Genomic DNA, 21,803 nt, shown 5'->3' with positions numbered 1-21,803 from the left:
CTTTCTTCATATTTTTTTGTTCATTTCTCCTCATCAGTAAGTTTTTTTCCTACATTTATCAGTGATTTCATACTTGAAATTATTAAATAAGCTTCTATTCTATTCTATTAAACAAGTTTCTAATCAACAATCCTTTCCTTTCCATAGGCCCAGCCAAGGTTACATTATACATCAAAGAATGTTTCTTAGGGAAGTAATGTCTCTCATGGCTTAGAAATCAGACTTATTACTCCTTTATCTGTGGCATATGGGAAAGACCTCTTTGACTGACCATGTCATGTTGCTTCCCACACTTTGTGATCCCATTTTGGGTTGTTCCTGGCAAAAATACTGGTGTGGTTTTCCATTTTCTTCTCCAGATGAGGAAACTGAACAAACACATCTCTCTGGACTCTAGCACTTTATTAGCCACTATACTACCTGCGTTCCTCAGCACAGAAAGATTATCTTCCACCCTCATCATATCTTTGAACAAACTGCTGTCCATCTTGCCTAGAATGGTCTAGGGTTTCTGTGAAGCTCTCCCTATACTCCATCTGGCTTATGTCAGGTTCTTAATAAGTGCTAGCTAATTAATGAGTTGATTGATCATCCATTCCCCAGCACAGAAAAGTTGTTTGTTTGTTTTTTTTTAATGCTGTTTGTGTAAGAAAGGAGTGAAGTGGAACTAATTAAGTCATCTACTATTACCCAGGGGTTTTTCTCACATCATTTTATAAGGCTTATTGCACAAATGACTTTTGGATGTCACACCCTATTTAAAAAACGTTTGTTCTTATTTAGTTGAAATATGCATACCTCAGAAAAGGACATTTCTGGTTATTTTTTAAATATCTATGAAATTTTTTAAAGGATATAAAAAGCATTTTTTTTACTTAAAAAAGTGGGGGCAGCTGGGTGACTCAATGGATAGAGCACCGGCCCTGGAGTCAGGAGTATCTGAGTTCAGATCCGGCCTTGGACACTTAATAATTGCCTGGCTGTGTGGCGTTGGGCAAGCCACTTAACCCCATTGCCTTGCAAAAACCTTTAAAAAAAACCATATAAAACATATACTCACACATTGCTTGTTTATTTATTTATTTTTGTTTTTATTTTAAGGCAATGGGGTTAAAAGAATAACTTGACCACGGTCACACAAGCTAGGGGATTATTAAGTGTCTGGGGCCCGGATTTGAACTCAGGTCCTCCTGACTCCAGGGCTGATGTTCTATCTACTGTACCACCTAGCTGCCCTCTATTCAGACACTGCTAAAGTAATTTATCTCAAACTATATTTTCATAGGAGATGGGAGAAAGGGAGGAGGAGACAGAAGCAGTGATAATCATACTCTCAAGTACTAAACACAATAGAGGAAATATTTGATATTGCTCCTGGTTTAGTAGGAATCCTGTGTGTAGTAAGTGATAAGGATACAGCAAGCTTAAAGGTTTGGGATCATTTAGGAATGAGTTACCCTATTAACACTGCAAAAAACCAAAATTATTTAGCCTGTATGAAGTTAGACTGACAAAAAGCAGGAGTCAAATGGAAAGAAAGAATTTTCTTCTAATCAAGCAAATTCACCTCATTATCTTATACCTAGCAAACTTTCCTGCTGGGCAAGCATGAATAAATGACCTCCCAAGGCAACTCTAATTGCTGCTCCCTCCCTAGCCCCACCCCCATTAGTCATGAGGCAAGAAAATAAAGGAAAAAAAGTAAGCTTAAGTCTGTACTCAAAGTTCATGAATTCTGTCTGTAGAGGTGGATAGCATTTTTTACCATGAGTCCTTTGGAACTGTCTAATTGATTAGAATAGCTAAATCTTCCACAGTTAATCATCATGCAACATTGTTACTATATACAATGTTCTCCTGATTCTGGGGACTTCATTTTCATGTGATTTCACAGTTCATTTAAGTCTTATCAGCTTTTCCTAAAATAATGCCTTTCATCATTTCTTCAGAACATTAGTACTCCATCACAATCATATTCCATAATTTTTTTCAGTCATTCCCCAATTAATAAGCATCCCTTATATTTTCAATTTTTCTCCACCACAATTAGAGAGCAACTTTAAATGTTAAGGAGTATTTTAAATCAACACAAAATAAGTCTGTCATATGCAAGCCTTTCTAATACATGAAGTCATCCCATAAGTCTTCTTTTGTTTAGATAAAATATATTTCAGATATTTCAACTAAAGTTTATAAACCTTTCATCTTCCTCCTAATCATCATCTTGGACTGTGTTCTTGTTGGTCAGTATCTAAATATTAATTTAATACTATAGATCAGGGATTCTTAGTCTGGGATCTGTGAACTATAAAAAATATTTTCCCCCCCTTAATTAGATTTCAATATAATTGATTTCTTTTGTAATCCTATGCAGAAGAATTTTAAAAAAGAGTTAAAAAGCACTTTTTTTTAATTCCTCTGGCTGTCTGGTGAGGCCTATAGACCTCAGCTCAGAGTATGTCTAACTATAGCCTCCATTAATGCAGTTCAAGACCATAATTTTTGTTCACTTATGACAGTTATCTTATCCCACTCGGCTTTGTATCATCTACAATTTTGATAAGTATGCTATCTAAATCCTTCATCTAAGACCTTGATCAAAATGTTTGAAAAGAATAGGGCCAAAGACAGATCTTTGGGCCACCTAGTAGAGTTACTCCTCCAGGCTGACATTAAAACACATATCATATGATGAGTCTAGTCATTTACGCAATTCAAAAGCCATGCCACTATATCATTCATTAAGTCACACTTCTACATCTTGTCCACAAAGATATTTTAAAAAATGAAAAATATCACTGGTAATTCCTAAGCAATCAATTAATGTCATAAACAAGTAAGATTGCTACATTGATTTCTACCATGAGTTCATAGTCACAAAGTCAAGTTTATAGGTCTCCACATTAAAAAAACCATCTTTTTTGTCAAATATCAACGTATTTCTTAAATGATGTTTTTAAAATCAGACTAGTATACGATTGAAGTTTGTAGAGTTTCCATCTCCACTGTCTTTAATGGATTGGTCTGGAGTTGTAAGGGCAAATAATCTACTAATGACTAAGGGGATAAGCCCTAGAAGTTAACCTCAGAAATGAACCCCTGAAGCTGAACAATTCTACCCTTATACTACGTTCACTCAGCAACAAACAACTGACAGATGAACTAAGAGCCATGTTTATTACAACAAGGGAGAAAAATCTGACTATATGTTTTCCTAAAACATTCTTCTCATTTAAGGAGACAAGAGAAAATGCAGAGATCAACATGAGACAACATGAAAAGGGGAATCAGTCCTTTCAATGTGAACAATAATGTTTGGAGTCATAACCTGATTTAAAGTTAATAGCCAGTCATAGTTGGCATCAGTTTCCCTACAAAATTCCAAACATAATTAGCCAGAGTTTCTGGGTCTGAAAATATACATTCATTTTTAAAGTGACTTTTAAGAATTCAGACTTTTAACTCATAAATCTTCCATGCTAAACATGCCTAAAATTAAAAGTTTAATTGAATGAAAAAAATATAAAGTTATTTCCAAAGGCAATTATCTCAGTGGTCTACAAGTCTACTAATATACCCCACTAGGGTTTTTCAGTGCTTCTGTGACAAGGGTCTTCTTAATCTCAGATCAAAACTACAATTTCTTTTCCTAACCATTTTTTCTGGATCAGTCGATTGTTGGTCTTTGAAATCCTTAAAGCAGCTGCAACCTAGGATAGCGCTTGAAATTAAATTTTGTTTTAGTCCTTTTCATCTGTTAAATTTCAGTTAGGTCCTGGACTAAAATCCTCTTATTTCTATGAATATGGAACAGGAGAAGAGCAAGAGGCACCTCTCTTTGTAAATTTCTACTTCCCTTTCTCTTGCAAATCTGAAGGGGAAGATTACTTATACAGAGTTACACACATATATGAATAATTATTGTGTTATCTTTAAAGCTTCATATTAGTGACTACTGGTTAAGAATTTGGCTAATGGACCAAAAAATACAACTTTATGAAACATTCAAACTTTCCATAGAATGGGTTCAATTCCTACGAATTAAGTTCAAATTAATTTTATTTCTGTCTGAACACAAGGGGTATATTTAGAAACTGAAGAAAGGTCCATGGATTTTTTTTAAGTCAATAGGAGTAGTGAAAGAGAACAGGAAAGAAGAAGAAATACAAAACTATTTGTGATAGGTTAGTAAATCCACTGCTCTGCTCCTCTTTTAAGTTATCCATCTCTCATCTTATCTATTTCATTCTACAGGATTCTACTCATTTTTCCTATTAAGTCAACTACAATTTTTTCTCTTTTCCCTCATAATAAGTCAGATAAGATTTAAACTCAACCATACAACATTTTGTCTATTTCTTCCACAAAACTTCTAACAAAATTAAAGAGTACAAGTTACACTCAAATTTAATTTGCGAGTTCCAATTATGATCTGAACAAATTATGTGACTTCGATAGGCTTATTGCATCACCTGTAAAATGAAGGGGTGGGCTGTCATAGATTACCTCTATTCAGATCATAGCCAGTTTTAAATCCTACAATCATGAAATAAAATGAAAGACTGAAACATGCATTCTGTGATGTCACTAAGGCTAGTCTAGAGTTTACCAAATCACCTTTGTATGACCACAGAATTTAGACCCTGAGCCTGCCAGGTAAGCACTACTGGATATCTGATTCTGAGATAAGCACTACTGGATATCTGATTCTGAGATCTGCATCCAGGACCATACATTCTTAATTCAAGAGAGCACTGACAGGAAAAGAAGTAAGAATAATTGAATATTAGTCACATAATGGTTGAACTTAAAAAATAACCTATAATGTTTATCTGATAGCATTGAACATTACACTTTTTTTTAAACAGGATTTGTGATTTAATCAATATAGGGAGTCCCTAAGATGAATATAGGGCATTTCCATTGCAACTATTTTAGAGAGCTGCCTGGTGACCCTGAGGGGTTAAGTAATTTGCCAGGTAATAAAGCAAGTATGGGTTCAAAGACAGGGCTCAGTTCTTCTTGACTCTAAGCAACTCTCAGATGTCTGCCATATTGCCTCTCCAAGATAATACTTGAGTGATATTAATATTCTTTCAAAACTTGCCTCAAAAGATAGATAACACATTAAAGTACTTCCATAATTCTCTCTTTAAGGTTCATGCTATAGGATGGTCTTATAAATTAAACCATCTTATAATTAGGTTCTTTAACTTATACTTGTTTCCATTCTATGACAAATAATAAACATTAATAGATTTTCTTAGTGGAGAAAGTTATAATTAGATACTTGTCTAACTAGGAATATTTATAAATGAACTAAAATCAGTATCTTGACCATACAGTTTGTATTGATGAGAGAAGTCTTATGAACAAGTCCCTTCCACAGGATTTTCTTGCCTATTAAAATTTAGAATAAATTCATATTAATTTAAATATACCTTGACATGAGAATATAAATCTTTTCTATTCAAAATCTTAAGTACTTTCATCTGCTGAAGTAAAGAAGCACAAAGACATTGCTTTGTCATTCATAACTCACTTTATGGATATATAGAGGGTCACCAATGCTACAGAAGAAACCAGAGCAAAAACAACTCAGTTAAACAACTATAGTTACAAAAGCTGATAGAGAATGCTTTGTATCTTATAATTAAATAAAAAATACAAACAAGGCCTATGGCATAATCATATAGACTAAGGAAAGTTTTTTGAAGTTTAATATTTAATGAAACTAAATTTCAACTTCAGCTTTCAACTGAAGAAAGTCTTCAATAGATGGGCATTTATATCATTATGATACCACTAGGGTAACCCACCCCCAACAGACACAGTAGCAGGCCTAACACCCAAAGACTGTTTTAAGGTCAACTTGTTTTTTCTTTCCCTGCTTAATATGCACATAAATTTATTAATCCATACATATTAATACATAATCTATTGATTGTTTAAAGCATGAGGATTTGGAAAGGAAATTTTTAACCAAGTTAGTACTTACCAAGTACAATGACCACAGTCTTCAGGAGACTCATCATAGTGTCTCGATTCCTCCTTGGTCCCGAACTATGCCTAGACATTCTCATAGTCCTTTGTCGGACATAGCCAAAGATATGGGCATACAGGACTACCATTACTACAAAGGTAACCAGGTTGAAAATAGCCCAGAAGACTAAGTAAGAGTCACTGTAGAGGGGTGCCATGTTGGAACAGTTAGTAATGTCACAGATACAATTCCAGCCCACACTGGGTATAGCACCCATTACAATGGCCATGGTCCAGATGACCACAATAACAACCACCACCCTCCGGTTGCTCATCCGAGTGTGCAGCTGCATTCGAAAAACTGTAATGTGTCTCTCAATTGCTATAGCCAGCAAGTTTGCCACAGAGGCCGTCAGGCTAGTGTCAATGAGACCCTGGCGAAGAAGCCAAGTGCTTACGGTGAGTCTTCGTGTATTGGGTCCTGTGTTGAACATTAGATAAAAGTAGGCCAGTCCAGCAAAGAAGTCTGCAGCAGCCAAGTTAGCCATTAAGTAATAAATAGGAAAGTGGAAGCGGCGATTGACGTAAATCGCCACCATGACCAGCAAGTTGGCCAACATGATGAAGATACAGACAGTGATTCCAAGTCCCATCACAAGTTTGCTGACAGTATTCCATTCTGTGGCAAGGTACTTCCCACTCCGGTTGTAGAAGAAGGCAATGGACTCATTGTAGTAGCATTGTGGTTCACTCATAGCCACGGACTAAAAGAGAAAGGAGGGAATTAAAACAAAACAGAAAAAGAAAAAATACTAGAGATCAGAACTTAAAAGATATTCTACCTAGTTAACAACATTTTCTTTGAATATGGCTGTCATAAAAAAAAAGAAATAAAGAATTTGGAAACTTGATGCTATGCAATAACATTCCATGAGCTGTGTTAAAACTATGGGGCTTGTCACACTATAACTGCCCTCAAGATTAAAGGCAGCCGGGTTTAATGAATTCGAAACAAGGTCTGAGTTCTGTGGTCAAATTTCATTGAAGTCTGCTGGAAGTACCACATGGTAGATAGAGATATTTTGCTAAAAAATACAACATTTCACAATATGAGGCAGAACATTACAACAGCTCGTGTGTGTGTGTATCTGTTTGGAGAAACTCAAAACATAGTTGCTCTATATTTGCGACATAAAAATCTCATTATTTTTTATGGCTATTTCAAGTAGTAGATTCTCAGAAAGACATAAGTACAAGAGAGTATCCCATAAAGCATTTTCTTATAGACTTTTAAGCTCTAAATGATGGACCAAAGAAGCATAGCACAGGGCCCGTTGTATGCTCAAAATTCTTGTGGTCAGTACTGGCTACTCTCAAAGACTTCCTATTAACAAAACAATGTTCATTAACCAAACTATGAAGCACAGTGGTTTTGATTTGAATCATCTTTACAAGTATTAATGAAACTATGCAAAAAGCAAGCAATACCATTTTCTCTAGAAAAGAAATATACTTGTGATAGAATAAGAATTCATTTCAGGACATTTTAATGAGCCAAATAATTAATTTAAAATCCATTTCCTTATTCATCAATATCATGATTATAGAGAGTATATATGTTCCCTGAAGGCAGACTCTAATTTGTCTTTTATGTTTATCTTTCATTACATCTTAAATAATGCTCATCTCCTGATAGGTATTCAATAGATAATGGCTGAGTGACATCTATTAATAATAGTTATTTCTTTGGCATCAGGGTATAGCCATGAGTCAAGTACTGCAGAATTTCAACTAAATTAAGACAAACAATAAAAGGTTCATTTAATTTTTGGAGGAAACTAAAGGGTCTTCAATGCTGAAGCATTAATTGAATACCCATATGACTCTATGGGAATGCATAACAAGAGAAAACAGTTACTACACTTGAAATATTTATAACTAATTCATGGAAACAGTATATACACTATAGAATAACAAAAACAAAAAAGAACAAGTCATATAAAGAAGTTTTAAGCAGAAACAGAAAGAAAGAATATGTAGAATATTTAGTCAGATCTTAAAGGAAGGGATTATGGGCAGTTAGGTGGCACAGTGGATAGAGCACTGGCCTTGGAGTCAGGAGGACAGGAGTTCAAATCTGACTCGACTCTCACTAACTGTGTGAACTTGGGCAAGTCACCTAACTCTGATTGCCTCGCATCCAGGACCATCTCCTGTCCTCCTGATTCATATCTGGCCACTGGACTCACATGACTCTGGAGAAGAAAGTGAGGCTGGTGACTTAGCACAGAATCCCCTCACTGAAATCCAATTCATTTACTTGTTATGGCATCACCTTCCTGATGTCGTGGTCTTCTTTGAAACTGAAGGAAAAACATAATCTGTGTGACCCTGGGCAAATTTAAACTTGTTTGCCTTGGTTCTACATCTGTAAAATGAACAGGATAAGAAAATGGCAAATCTCTCCAATATCTTAGCCAAAAAAACCCCAAATGACTGAATTTTGAACAAATATTGGTGTTGAGTAGCCAAAGGAAATCATAAGGACAGCATGAGTAAAGACATGAGCAGTCAGGCTGTAAGCAAAAAAAGGGAGAAGGAGGAAGCGAACAAGCATTTATTAAACACCAACTGTGTCCCAAGCACAGTGCTGAATGCTTTATAAAGATTATTTCATTTGTTCCCAACTCTGAGTTAGTTATTATTATTCCCATTTTACAATTGAGGAAACTGAGGCAGACAAAGGTTAAGTGAGTTTCCCAAGATCACATAGGTATATGTTTGGGGGAGCTAATCCATTGAGGGCCTAAAATTCTAGGCTCAGCTAATTTTTTTCTACTTCTTAGTATTTTTTTCTAATTACATTTAAAGATAATTTTCAACATTCACTTTTCTAAGAGGGAGTTCCAAATTTTTCTTCCTCCCATCCTGCTTCCCCAAGATAGCAAGCAAACTGATATGTTATAAATGTATAATCATATTAATCCTATTTCCATATTGTTCATTTTGTAAAAGGAGAATAGAACAAAAAGAAAAAACCATGCAAAAGAAAAAACAAAGAAGACATGAAAATGGTGTATTTCAATCTGCCTTCAAACTCCAGTTCTTTCCCTAGACGTGGATAGCATTTTCCAGCATAAGTCTTTTGAAATTGTCTTAGTTCTTTTCAACAGCAATGTGATCTGAATCTATTACAGTTACTGTTAATGTGTGCAATTTTCTGGTTTTGCTCACTTCACTCAGCATCAGTTCCTAAGTCTTTCCAGGTACTTCTGAAAATCATCTAGACTCAGTTTAAATGTAAAACTATATGCAATGTTTCTTGACCAAATGAGTGACTTGGGGAAAAAATAAGTGAGTACATTTCCCCCAAACTTGGATGTATGTGTCTTGTGTTTCCTCATTATCCCTCCTAAACCTGCCTCTGACTCCCAATTTCCCTATTTAAAGAGTACTGTAATATCTACCATGGTTTCCTTGCAGTCTCAACTAAAATCTCACCTTCTACAGGAAACCTTCCTTAATTCTTAGTGCCTTTTCTCTGTTAATTGTTATCAATTTGTCCTGCTTCATGCTTGTTTGGACACAAATGCTTACATGCTGCCTTCCCATTAGACTATGAACTCCTTTGAGGGCAGGGTCTGTACTTTTTCTTTATTTCTGCATCAATTAGCTGGCTCATCCATGCCTAAGATATGGAGAGACACAGATAAACTTTCACTTCCCCTTATCACCCATGTGGAAAAAGATGACATATCAGTTCTATCTGTGCCTTGGAGCCTAGATGGCCTGGTTCAACCTCTGATACACCTATCACTGAACAGGTCAAGTCAATAAACTACTCAGTTCTCCAGACAGCTTTCTAAAAGGCTGAGAAGAAGGTGTAGGATATGATGGTGATGATGGTGATAACTGGTGTCTGTCCTTTGTTCTGAAGATCACAACATCAGGGAGCACATGAATTAGATGAGTCACACACCTAATTTCTGGAAGAGTTAGTGAAAATGGTGGCTTTACACAACAACCTCTCACTTTTATCCAAATTATATGCACGTCATAACAATTGATGTCATGATCTTTGAGATCCAAGGACAACTTATTGTATCAAATTCAAACAGAAAAAAAATTCCTGTCAACTTGTAGAAAACTACAAATTAATATTATCTCTTCTATTTCATATTTATTTTGTTAAACATTTTGTAATTACAACACACTTGGAAGTTTTGACACCTGTGCTGGAGGTTACTCTTTATATGTGAGGGGAAGCTAGAACACAGTTAAGCAACTGTGGCAGAATGCCAACCCTGGAGTTTAAAAGGACCTGACTTCAAATTCAGTCTCAGAAATTTGACACTAACTGTGGGACCATGGCAAATCACTTTAACCCCAATGAGCTAAAAATAAAAAGATTATAAGTTACAGAGAAGTCAGAAGTTCTCTATATTAATGAAACACAACACAGGTTCAATCTCTACCCATGTTTTATGAATAAGGCACATACTAGATATACTAGATATCAGCAATGAGAAAGAAATTACATTTATGAATGATAAGACATGTAATAAATATAACATATACTGTAGTAGTTAGAACAGGATAAGTACAAAGAGATCAAATATAGTAGCCTGAGTGGGCGGTTAGGTGGCACAGTGGATAGAGCACTGGCCTTGGAGTCAGGAGTACCTGAGTTCAAATCCAGCCTCAGACACTTAATTACCTAGCCAGGTGGCCTTGGGCAAGCCACTTAACCCCATTGCCTTGCAAAAACTAAATACGTATATACATATATATATATATATATACATACACACACACACACACACACATATATATATACATATACATATACACACACACATACACACACACACACACATATAAAATCTAGTAGCCTGAGAAATTCAAGGAGGGAACAATCACTTCTGTGGAGGGAGGGAAAAGTTGTCATGCTTCATGGGGTAGAGCTCTATCTTGCCTCTATTTACATAGCTATCATTTTATATCAGATCCTCATCACTCCTAAACTTGACTATTTTTTTTAATTCCTCCACATTGCTTATGGAATAAAATAGATTTTTTTGGCTTGGTACCCGCGACTCTCCAAATTATAGCTCCAATGTACACTTCTGACCCAAACTCACATATTCTTTGTGAAAGCCTTTGTACTTCTGATATCGTATTATTTCCCAATCTCATTTAGCCTCCATTCTTTCACTTTCATTCCTATGGGCCATTCCTCATGCCTAGAATATTTTCTTAAGATTATCCTCTTTATTTAAGAGATGCTACTTCTTCCAGGAAATCTTCCCAAGACATCTTTTCCCTATCCCCCACAGGATTTTTGAGCCAGAAGAATTCTGAGGTCATTTGAAAATCTCCTAATTTCATGTATAATCCTCCTATGATCTCTTCCTCTATAAGTTTTCTTAGAACATTTTGTTCAGGGTCCAGTACAGCATCTGGCACATAGTAGGCTCTTTTATGCTTACCAGATGTCCATTTCTCAACTTGGCCCTATCACATGCTAATTTTTGTAGCGCTCCTATTGTTTTTATCAGTTGCTAAATTCTTTGGGGAATAGGAACTGAATCTAGTTTCAATTTCCCAGGGCTTTGAGATGCCTTAAACATGTTATTGTTGTGGTGGTTGTTGTTGTTCACTTCTTTTTCAGTTAAATCTGACTCTTCATGACACCATTTGTTGTTTTTTTGGGCAAAGATACTGAAGTGGTTTGTTATTTCCTTTTCCAACCCATTTTACAGATGAGAAAACTGAGATAAACAGGGTTAAGTGACTTGCCTGAGATCACAAAGACAATAGGTTTCTAAGATTGGATTTGAATTCCAAGCTCAGCACTTTATCCATTTTACCGCCTAGCTACCTTTAAGCATACCTTAAATATAGTAGATACTTAATATATATTTGTATAAATAATATATGATATATTTAGTTGTAATTAGCATGCGAAAAAGATGATTATATCAACTAGCAAAACTAGCTAGAATGGTACCAACAATGTATGTTAAAAAAAAGTGAGGAAGACAATTTCTTCAGGTCTTGAAAACAAATATGGATAATTCTTAATAGCCCACCTTCCACCAAGGATGTACACCACTACTTTTCCTACTGGCCTCATATAACCTGATATACTCCCTAGCTATTTGCAAGACTGGGGTCAAGGTTGCAACCAACATAATACAGCTGTGATAGTAATCAGAGCAAATCACTAATAAAGTTCAAACAGGGGAGAGCTGGCAGCTGATTAACTCTTCCCACTGTGACAAATCATGTAATCAAGGGTCAGAGGCCAAAAAGTACTCAATACTCTATTGAGCCACAGGATGCCAAAGCAAACAAGACTAGGGCTTTAATACTAAAACACTAAGCCTGTCTTGATGGTCAGCCAAGAAAAAGGGACTCTTTTCTTCTTCACCAGCAAGAAATAAAGGGGGGGGGGGGGAGAAAAGAAAGGGAGGGAGGAGGGAAATGGAAGGAGGGGGCCAGGGACAGAGGAAATGAAAGGGAAGGAAGGGGGAGGTGAAAGGGAGGGAAAAGAAATAGAAGAGAAAAGGGGAAGGGAGAAGGGGAGAAAGGAAAAAGGAGAACTGAGAAATTAATTCACCAATTCAAAAAGTTAGACAAGATCACTAGTAATAAGGGAAATAACAGAATATTGTGTCCTTCAGAAATAAGTGCAGATCAAATAATGGGTTCCAAAGGTCAAGGGTCTCCTTTGTTCTAAATGCTTGATATGTATTACCCTTTTTTATGAGCAGGTCTTATCTCCCCTACTACTCTGCTAGCTCCAAAAGAAAAACACCTGCTCCTTTGCAATCCCCTATGACTTCACACAGTAAAAATTTAGCAAATTATTTCTTGAATTCAAAAAATAAGTAAAAAAGTCATGAATGTTTCCAGTCCATCACTTCTACCTACATTCAAAAGGAGAAAAGATTTGTTTGTCAGACGAGTGGAAAAGATGTTACGGATCTCTCAAAGTTTACTCCAAGTTATCATGGATCTCAAAATAAGTCATAACAAAAGTTGCCTGGCCCAAAGTTTGAAGGAACATATGGAGCTCATCTTTACAATGTACTTGTGAAGGGACAATTGAGAGTAGGTAGAGATGGACAGAGGAGGGCAAGGGGGGAATCCTTTAAGATTCTAAGATTTTGAGATGTGAAAAGGAGACAAATGACCAAAGTTCCATTCTAAATCATAAATGATTAAATCTTAATGTAAGACTATTTTAACATGGTCCCCAGGGGCATTTAATATTTGGGAAGAGGGTTCGTACTCTCAGAGGAAGAAAGAACCAGACATAAGAACTTTTAGTAACAAATAACTACCTCTTTTGAAGTTTCAGTATTATGGATGGTACTCCTACTTAAGAATCAGAATGGGAGTGAGGAAGATGGGGGTGGGGAGGGAATCCTACAAGATTTTATCAGACAATTAAAAAGGTAACCTATGACCTAAGATCAAAGTTCCATTCTAAATCATGTAGAAATGATTAATTCTCAATAAAAGAACAAGAAACTGAGCTCTAGGCCTTATTTTGCGCCCCAGAGGACAGGTTCAAAGTCACAAAATTAATGGCAGTTTCCTTATTTATAAAGATAAGGAGACTGGACTAGAATTCACAATATGGAATCAATGGGCAACATAGGAAGGCAACAATGACAAAAGAAAATTATAATTCCTCACCAGGGCTCATATTAAAAGCCAAACCCAAATAAGTATGGGAATAGTTGTCCTGGTATCTACAAAGGTAAAATAGTTTTGGTAATAGAAAAGAAAATCTCTACTTCTGACCCCAGTTACATAGGGATTTTCTTTTCTTTCCTCTGTCCCCTCCCAGCTGTAAATAGAATGTTTAACCTGGAATCAGGAGAACCTGACTTCAAATCAACATAATAACTAGCTTTGTAACTCTGAGCAAGTCAGTTCTCCTGATGGTCTCAGTTTCCTCATCTGTAAAATGCCAAGAAAACCCCAAAAAGAGTCTGACACAATTGAAATTTCTTAACAACAAAACAACTTAAGACTTTTGTATAGACTATCATTCAGTGAACATTTAAAATACTGAAGAAAACCATTTTCTTCATCATTTTAAGTACTATTTGTATTTATACAAACAGAAATATAATCTTAATGAGTTTGAGTTTCCTTATCAGTAAAATGGAAATGCAAATTGCTTCAGTAATGACCTTTCTAGGTTGTTAGAAAGTAATTCAATCCAATCCTATAAATATTTAAGTCTCTCCTGTTGTGCCAGGCAAAGATTAGTGCTAGGGATACACAAAAAAAAAAAAGGCCATCATTACTTATAGTCTAGAAGAAAGTAAGTTGAAAAGGGGACGAGGTAACTTGAAAGAGTACCTAGTTCAGATCATGATGTCCTGGAGTTGAAACTATGCAGATCTTCTAATGATCAATGATTGGAGAGTCACTTAGAACTTTCTGAGCCCTGTATAGAGGATGACTTTGGAAGGAATTTTTTTTACTTTGGCCTGAAGCTCTTCAATTAGAGAGGGAGGTAGATGATTTAAATTATCAAAAACTTCAACTCACAATAGTTCTTTAAATATACCTACAAAGACTTTCAATATTATTTCAGTACTATTTAAGGTTACAGACTTTTTTAGGTGGTCAATTCATCTACCTTGGGTCACTAAGAGATTATTCACTGCCCCAAAATATAGACAGACACACCCCCCCCACAAAGGATGCTTAAGTTTGTAAGAATTCAGATTACACTGAAAGCAATAGAGTTCCTGCTAATATTTTAGGGAAGTAACAAAGTACTCTTTTTCCCTCTTAAAACTACCTAGATGACCAGAAAGTTGCGGTTGCTTTTTTTTAAAGATCTGAGAAAAACACAAACTATATGACTCTTTAATTATTGCCTTTGACACCCAATTCTATAGAACTGTGATTGACTAAGCATTTCATAAAGCCTGAACCTATTTAAAAGAGATCTATCTTTAAAGCTTGAGGCTAGAGAGTCTTTCTTCACTTGCCAAATCCACATAATATCCCTGAATAGCATTCATTCTGTGGTAAATGGGGAAAACTTATTCCCACCAGAGGCATTTCAGAGTTGTTCTTGGCTTGAAAAAGAGAACAACTTTTCTGGCCATACCTTGATATTCAGCTATAGAAAATTATATTATTACTTTCATTCTTCCTTTTCTTCTAAAAACTCACCTATGTTCCTTTACTCAGTTGGAAAATGATTTCTTATTTCTTGAAACTCTAGTGCAGTTATCCCTTCCACATTTCAAGGGTAAGGGATATGGTACCCCCATAATCTGGAAAATCTATGTAAAAATTTTGTGTCCTCCCTTTGTACCAGAGAAGAAGTCTGAATTATTATGGTACTAATAAAGCTGCAATTCCGATTTCTAAACTTCTTCTGTGTCATCTATGACTTTTGCAGAAAATTCCCATTTAATTTCTTATAAGGGTTAACTATTTTCATTTTTCTCCAACCAGATGGAACCATTACTCAGGATTAAATAAAACATTTGCAAGTTCAAATCACAGTTTATCTTTAAGCCTATGTCATGTGTCCATCCACTGTGTCATCACTGATGAGTCCTTTGACATATCTCTTCTAATATTGATTTTGCTCCCTTGATATGGTGTGATCCAAATTATCTCACCTTAAAGGAGACTGACTGCTCATGGATTTGGTTTTAACAAGGGATGCTGAGCTGCTAAAAGAACGGACTTATAAGATGTACAAACAAAAAAAGTGGTTTCCTGGAGGGAAGCCTAAATAGCCACAGAGCCTCTCTAGGGAAACCACATAATCCAGGTAATCTTGTCTGGAAGAAGAGTTCCTGAACCACACTTTCCAGAGAGAAGGTAATGAACCTTCTGGATCAAGTGTGAGCTAGAACTGAGGAAGAGCATCATTCTGAGGCAGGAAATAAAGAAGCAACATGAATCTTCCCCCTTTTATTACTATAAATCACACTATTTTACTGTAAAATGTAACAACTAAACCTACCTCATAAAGGTAAAAATAAGATGATATTTGTAAAGTGCCTGGAATAAAGACTTCACTTAGCCCCATTGCCTTAAATAATTTTTTAAAAAAGAGACTTCATAAATGCTTGTTCCTATTCCTTCCGTTTTATTTTGGGGATCAAGTTAAAGAATGCCTTCACTACAGTCAATGTTTTATTAAATGAATATTTTGAGGGCATTTCATTTTTTCAGAAACCTAAACATAAGCCAAGTTTCTTGAGAAACTCCTAAGTGGAGGCACAAGACAAGGTGAATTTGAAGGGGGGGGGGGAAGGGGCATAGGGGTTATAGCTACAATGCCCAATTATGCTTATGTAAGAGCAAAGATGAAGAGCAAAGATGGCCAAGGCGGGAATCTGTTTTGGTTTTTTAAATAGATTTGATTTTTTTTGATAGTTGTTTTTGTTTTCAATAGGGGATGGGTAGAGGAAGAGAAAATATACTCTTGTTAATTGAAAGAAAAAATTATTCAAGAAAAATGAAGGGGCAGCTAGGTGGCATAGTGGATAAAGCACAGGCCCTGGAGTCAGGAGTACCTGGGTTCAAATCCAGTCTCAGACACTTAATAATTACCCAGCTGTGTGGCCTTAGGCAAGCCACTTTTTGCCTTGCAAAAAAAAAAAAAAAACTAAAAATAAAAACTAAAATGAAAAAGATGCTTAGTAAAGAATCTACTTCTCCTCCTAGCCAAGACTGAATAAGATACATATAAAGATGATAAAGCTTTAGTTAAAGGTCATAAATTTTAAAATTGGTTTGTGTTAAAAAAAAATCACTGAAATGTGATTTGGGAGTCACTGAGTTATAGACCTGGCTCTGCAATAGCTAAAAGACTTCAATATGCAACTTCAATATCTTTCCAGTAAAATGAAAAAGTTAGCCTAAAAGACACTTTTTTTAATCTTTGTTTGGATCATAAACACCTTTGGCAATCCAGTGAAGTCTAGTGACCCCCCCTTCCCTAAATCATGTTTTTATATGACTAATTAAAATACATAGCATTATCAAAAGAGTTCTTTTTTAAGTTAAGTTGAGAGACCCCAGGTTGAGAACTCCTGGCCTAGGTGACATAAGGTCCTTTTTCAAATCTGAGATTCTACCTTTTTTGGAGTGTTTTTTGATGTTGCAATACCTTATTCTATAAATTCTATGAAGTAACATATTTCTGATGCCTTCCCTGTCAGGGATCTGGCTTAAATATCAGAGTATGGGTGCAGAAATGCACAAATAGCACATGCAGTTATTTGTGAAAGTAACTTTCTAACTGAACAATTTTAGCACTTTAATTTAAGGGAAGTTCTTAGGTGCCTGTACATAATAAGCAAGTAGCAGAATGATCATGCATCAAATGAAGAGATGGAGAATAAGACAGTCTTATTACAGCAAGGTATAATCCACAAAATACAGAAATTCTATTGGAAGCTATGATTACCACCTCCACAGATAGCCCATAAGACCAATAGGGTGTATTTGATCACTATAAGGTTATTACAAAGGAAACAATAGTCAGGGGGAAAGGAAGCTATACAACTTTTACAAAATGAATACAGAGAGCTGAAGGAAGAAAGTTTTAATAATCATTAAAGAAATAAAATAATTAAAAAGTTTGTACTATAAATAAAAAAAAAAAGAAACGCAAAAGGTCTCATTTGTGGCTTACCCTAGACATTATTATAGTTTTGTCTTATGAACAGGACAACTCAAACCACACCCTTGGGTCCAAAAATAGATATACCTTCCTTCAATTTTTTTCTCCAAGTTTACAAAGGCAAAAGAATAAGAGTGAAAATGATGGGTTAACCTTTACCAATAAGGAAAATGTTATTCTAAATTATACTACATGAGCTGATGTAAGGCATTTAGGATTTAATAGAAAACAGAGTTGCCTAAGATGGAATAAATTAGATGGCCCAGTGTTTACCTCTACAAATATTTTTTTCCTGGCACCATTCTGTACTTTTCCATATACACACAACACTGATTTAAGTTTACTTTTCTTTGACAGACCTTTTGATGTATCACCAAAAAATCTAGCAAATACAAATTCCATATGTGAAGATAACAGAAATTTGTCATTCGGGATCTCCCCCAAAAGAGAATCAGTTAGGCTGGCTAGAATAAAGTTCACTAATAGAAATGTGTCCCCTTTAAGATAATTGGAGAATGCTTCATAATAAACATCCTCTTTAATCCAAAAACAAAGCATATCTTGGACAATGAATTTACACATTTAATTTTTTTTACAGTTAGTCATGAAAAAATGGATTGCTTCTTTTATCTTTATTACAGTGTTGTCTTCTAGACATCTTCTTCTAATGTATCCTTGATAAAAATAGAGCACATTCAATAATAAATGTAAATGTAATATGTATTTGATGGAGACAGAGATGAGGGCCAATGTGTGAAACATTATTTCTCTTCCAATGTGGCTGTCCACTGTCCTCCTCCAAGGTAAATACTCCCAAAGTCAGTTCTAAAACAGGGTATCTTGTTAAAAGTTGATGTATTTTGAAAAAAGAAATCCCAGTGTATTGATGTCTTTGAGAAGAACCAATTTAACTCTCTCAAAAATAAAATGGTGGCTTCCCTTGAAAAGCTGTATAACGTACAAATCAGGACTCTGAGTAAATATTAGAGAGCAGAATGCTTTAATCTAAATCAGATCCTTGAAATGAAAGTTCCCACATACTATGCTTAGAGATCACAACTGCTTGGTTTTTGACACAGCACTAGATAGTGGAACAGGCTCTAGGATTAAATCTTGCCTCATACTTATGATCTCTAAATGACCTTAATAGAGTCACAAACTTCCCTGAGCCTCAGTTTCTTTATCTTTAAAATGGGATAGTGCTGGGGGTAGCTAGACGGCTCAGTGGATAAAGCACTGGTCTTGGAATCAGGAAGACTTACCTTTCTGAATTTAAATCTGGCTTTAGACACTAACTGTGCCACCCTGGCCAAGTCACTTAACCTCAGTTCCTCAAAAATGAGCTGGACAAGAAAATGGGAAACCACTCAGTATTTTTGCCATGAACACCCTAAAGAATTAGATATTACTCAAACAACTCAATAACAAAAATGATATTAGAGAGCCTCTGAGGATCCTGCTCTAGATCTATGATCCTGTGACTAGAAAGTTTCTAACCATGATTCATTCATGTAACAATATTTAGGGGACAAGGAAAAAACCACCTAACTACTGACATTGATACTGATGCTGAGGCTAACTAGACTTGATGCCAAAAAATAATAAATCCTATCTTATGTAAAATTTCATATTATAGTTTATTTTTATTCCCCTTCTGGCATTGCTTATAATACAGTGCAATTTCATGTCCCATTTCTTATTACCTTTTTTCTCATTTACATGTCTTGTTTTCACTTGTCCAAATGTTCTTTGCTAAAAATCAGTGAGTTGGTCCTTGAGAGCAGGGACCACATTTTAAATTCATCCTTGCCTCCAAGTAGCACTGGTTGCTTTTCAGCATGAAACTTAAAATGTTAGGTTGAAAATCAGTTATTGATAGTCAAAAGGAACATCTGGATAGCTCTTAATATCCACAACTTTAGATTTGAAAGAAATTGTGGCAGATTTTCTTAAAATCAGCTAATTTTTAGCAGATAATAAAAATGGAATTGACCATTCCTAAAGAACCTCTCCAATCATCCTGTGACTTTTCACAGCCCGCTGCCCCGACTTAAATCCAAGTCATTTGCATCATTTCAAAGAACAAACAACAACCTCTGTGAATAGGAATTGCCCTACAATTGCCCAGTTGGGCAACAGAGCGCCTTCTTTCCTTCTTACTCTACCTTCCTCTCTTCATTTCTTTCTTTTCCCTTCTCTCTATCCACATAGGGGATCATATCCTTACATGTAAGTGCTCTCCCAAAGAAATATAAATTTTAATGACTGAAACCTCACAAGATATTTTTTCTTAAGGATCATGCCTTAAGCCCAAATCACTCTCCATTGATTGGCCAAGCCCAAGGCCAAGCCCATTTGATTTTTATTTGAACCACAATTGGTTCAGAGTGAGTGTAAATAGCAACTGTTTCTGTTTTGGTCAGAAAACATGAGGGCCTTCCCCTCCCCTATTTTTTTTATTAAGTTAAAGAGGCTGCTTTTTATATCATCTCTTTTTTATCTAACCTTAATCACTGAATTGGTATTGCCCCAGTCAAACTGAGACCTGTGAAAGACCTTAACTTAAAAAGGTCAAAGTTTTCCACGCATTCTGGGTTATCTCCAGTTGTCTTGATCCATATGGTCACTGGATCCAGATGACTCTGGAGGAGTGAGAGTGAGGCTGGTGATGTTGCGCAGTCCTTCACTTAAATCCATTCACTTGCATGTCATGGCATCATCTCTCTGATGTCAGTCCCCTTCAAAGACAAACAACAACATTCCAAAAGGCTAATGCTGCTCATGACAACCAGCTACACCCTAACTATGACAATTATGATTGTCAATTTGGCTGGAGAAGATATTACCAACAAAGACTTTCCAGGCTAAAAAAAAAAAAATCTGCAAGGATCATTTGTTTGATGAAATGAATACAAACCTGAAATGTTTCTCATAATTGGGCTAAACAATTGGAATTTGATGTCACCTTTACACACAAAGCTTTTACTTCTACTATTTCAGGTGCCTTTATGTGGGCAGCTAATGTCAAAATCCATTAAGTACACTTAATCTAATTTTCAGAAACCCAAGATGCCTTTTCAGCATGGGAATTTGAAAACCCTTTAGAATTTAGGAGAGTATAAATGAAGGCAGAGAAGCCTACTAAGTTTCAAAGCATGAAGCATATCTTTTTAGCAAGTGAATTACAAGCAGAGAAGAGGGACAATGGAATACTTTCTTTTCCCTGGCTGTTCAGAACAATTCAGGCTATTTATTCATATTAATTAATTTATATCTAGCACTAAGTGGACTTGGATAAAAAAAAAGTCTTTGTTAGAAAATATACAGAGTAACAAACAAGCCAACCTAACAAAAACAAAGGCTGTTGTTGCTGTTACATGATTTTCAGTCCTTTTTAATGTCATACTAACTGAGTTCATGGTTGTTCAGCCTGAATTATAATCAACAAGGCAATGCCCCAAGTTTAAAAAAAAATTCTCAGTAATATTATTTATAGTGATCATTATTGGCAAAATAAGCTATTTAATTATTTTGTTTAATGATATTAAATAATTATATTAGTTTTGCATGTAATAATTATGACCACAAGGTAACATATTTATAGCTAGTCGGAAATTTAGAAACTGTGGAATTCAATGTCACTTTTAAAGATGAGGAAGCTGAGCCTCAGGATACGTGACTTGCTAAGAATCATAAAGCAAGTCGTTCCAAGAAAAGACTTGAACCCATATCTTTCTGACAATAACCCTAGCAAGTAATCTACTACTCTATATGGCTTCTGGTCAGCTAATAGTAAGAAAAAAGGTACTGGTTAATGAGGAAAAAGAAGGGAACTCAGGATTAAATTTACTTCTAATCATTTGCAGCTGACAGTTACATAGTCCTTTAAAGTTTCAAAGTAGTTACATGCATTATCTTACTTGATTACAACTACCAGTTGAAATAATCATTAAAGATTATTATCCTCTTTTTAACAGATGAGTAAAATGAGACTCAAAGGGTCAAGAGGTAGATAACTGCTTGGTAAAGTGTCAGAGGCAAGATTGAACCCATGTTTCTCTTGGCTAATTCCAAGTCCACGACAACTCCACTGTCCCATCTTGCTGTTGTTGCTCAATTATATCTGACTCTTCAT

The 21,803-nt window shown here is 35.5% G+C and overlaps 1 protein-coding gene across 3 annotated transcripts in view; it reads right to left on the bottom strand.

Annotated features, from left to right (window-relative positions):
- LPAR1 (lysophosphatidic acid receptor 1) overlaps window positions 1-21,803 on the bottom strand; it is a 291,018-nt gene that overhangs the window by 55,291 nt on the left and 213,924 nt on the right. For all 3 annotated transcript variants that reach the window (XM_074196493.1, XM_074196492.1, XM_074196491.1), the window contains one exon: window positions 5,999-6,746. In XM_074196493.1, the coding sequence (XP_074052594.1) occupies window positions 5,999-6,746 (748 nt within the window). The remainder of the gene's footprint in view (window positions 1-5,998; window positions 6,747-21,803) is intronic.

The sequence above is a fragment of the Macrotis lagotis genome, chromosome 8, assembly GCF_037893015.1.
Source record: "Macrotis lagotis isolate mMagLag1 chromosome 8, bilby.v1.9.chrom.fasta, whole genome shotgun sequence".
NCBI lineage: Eukaryota > Metazoa > Chordata > Mammalia > Peramelemorphia > Peramelidae > Macrotis > Macrotis lagotis.
The sequence above is the reverse complement of the archived record's forward strand: the minus strand, read 5'-3'. Positions and strand labels throughout refer to the sequence as shown.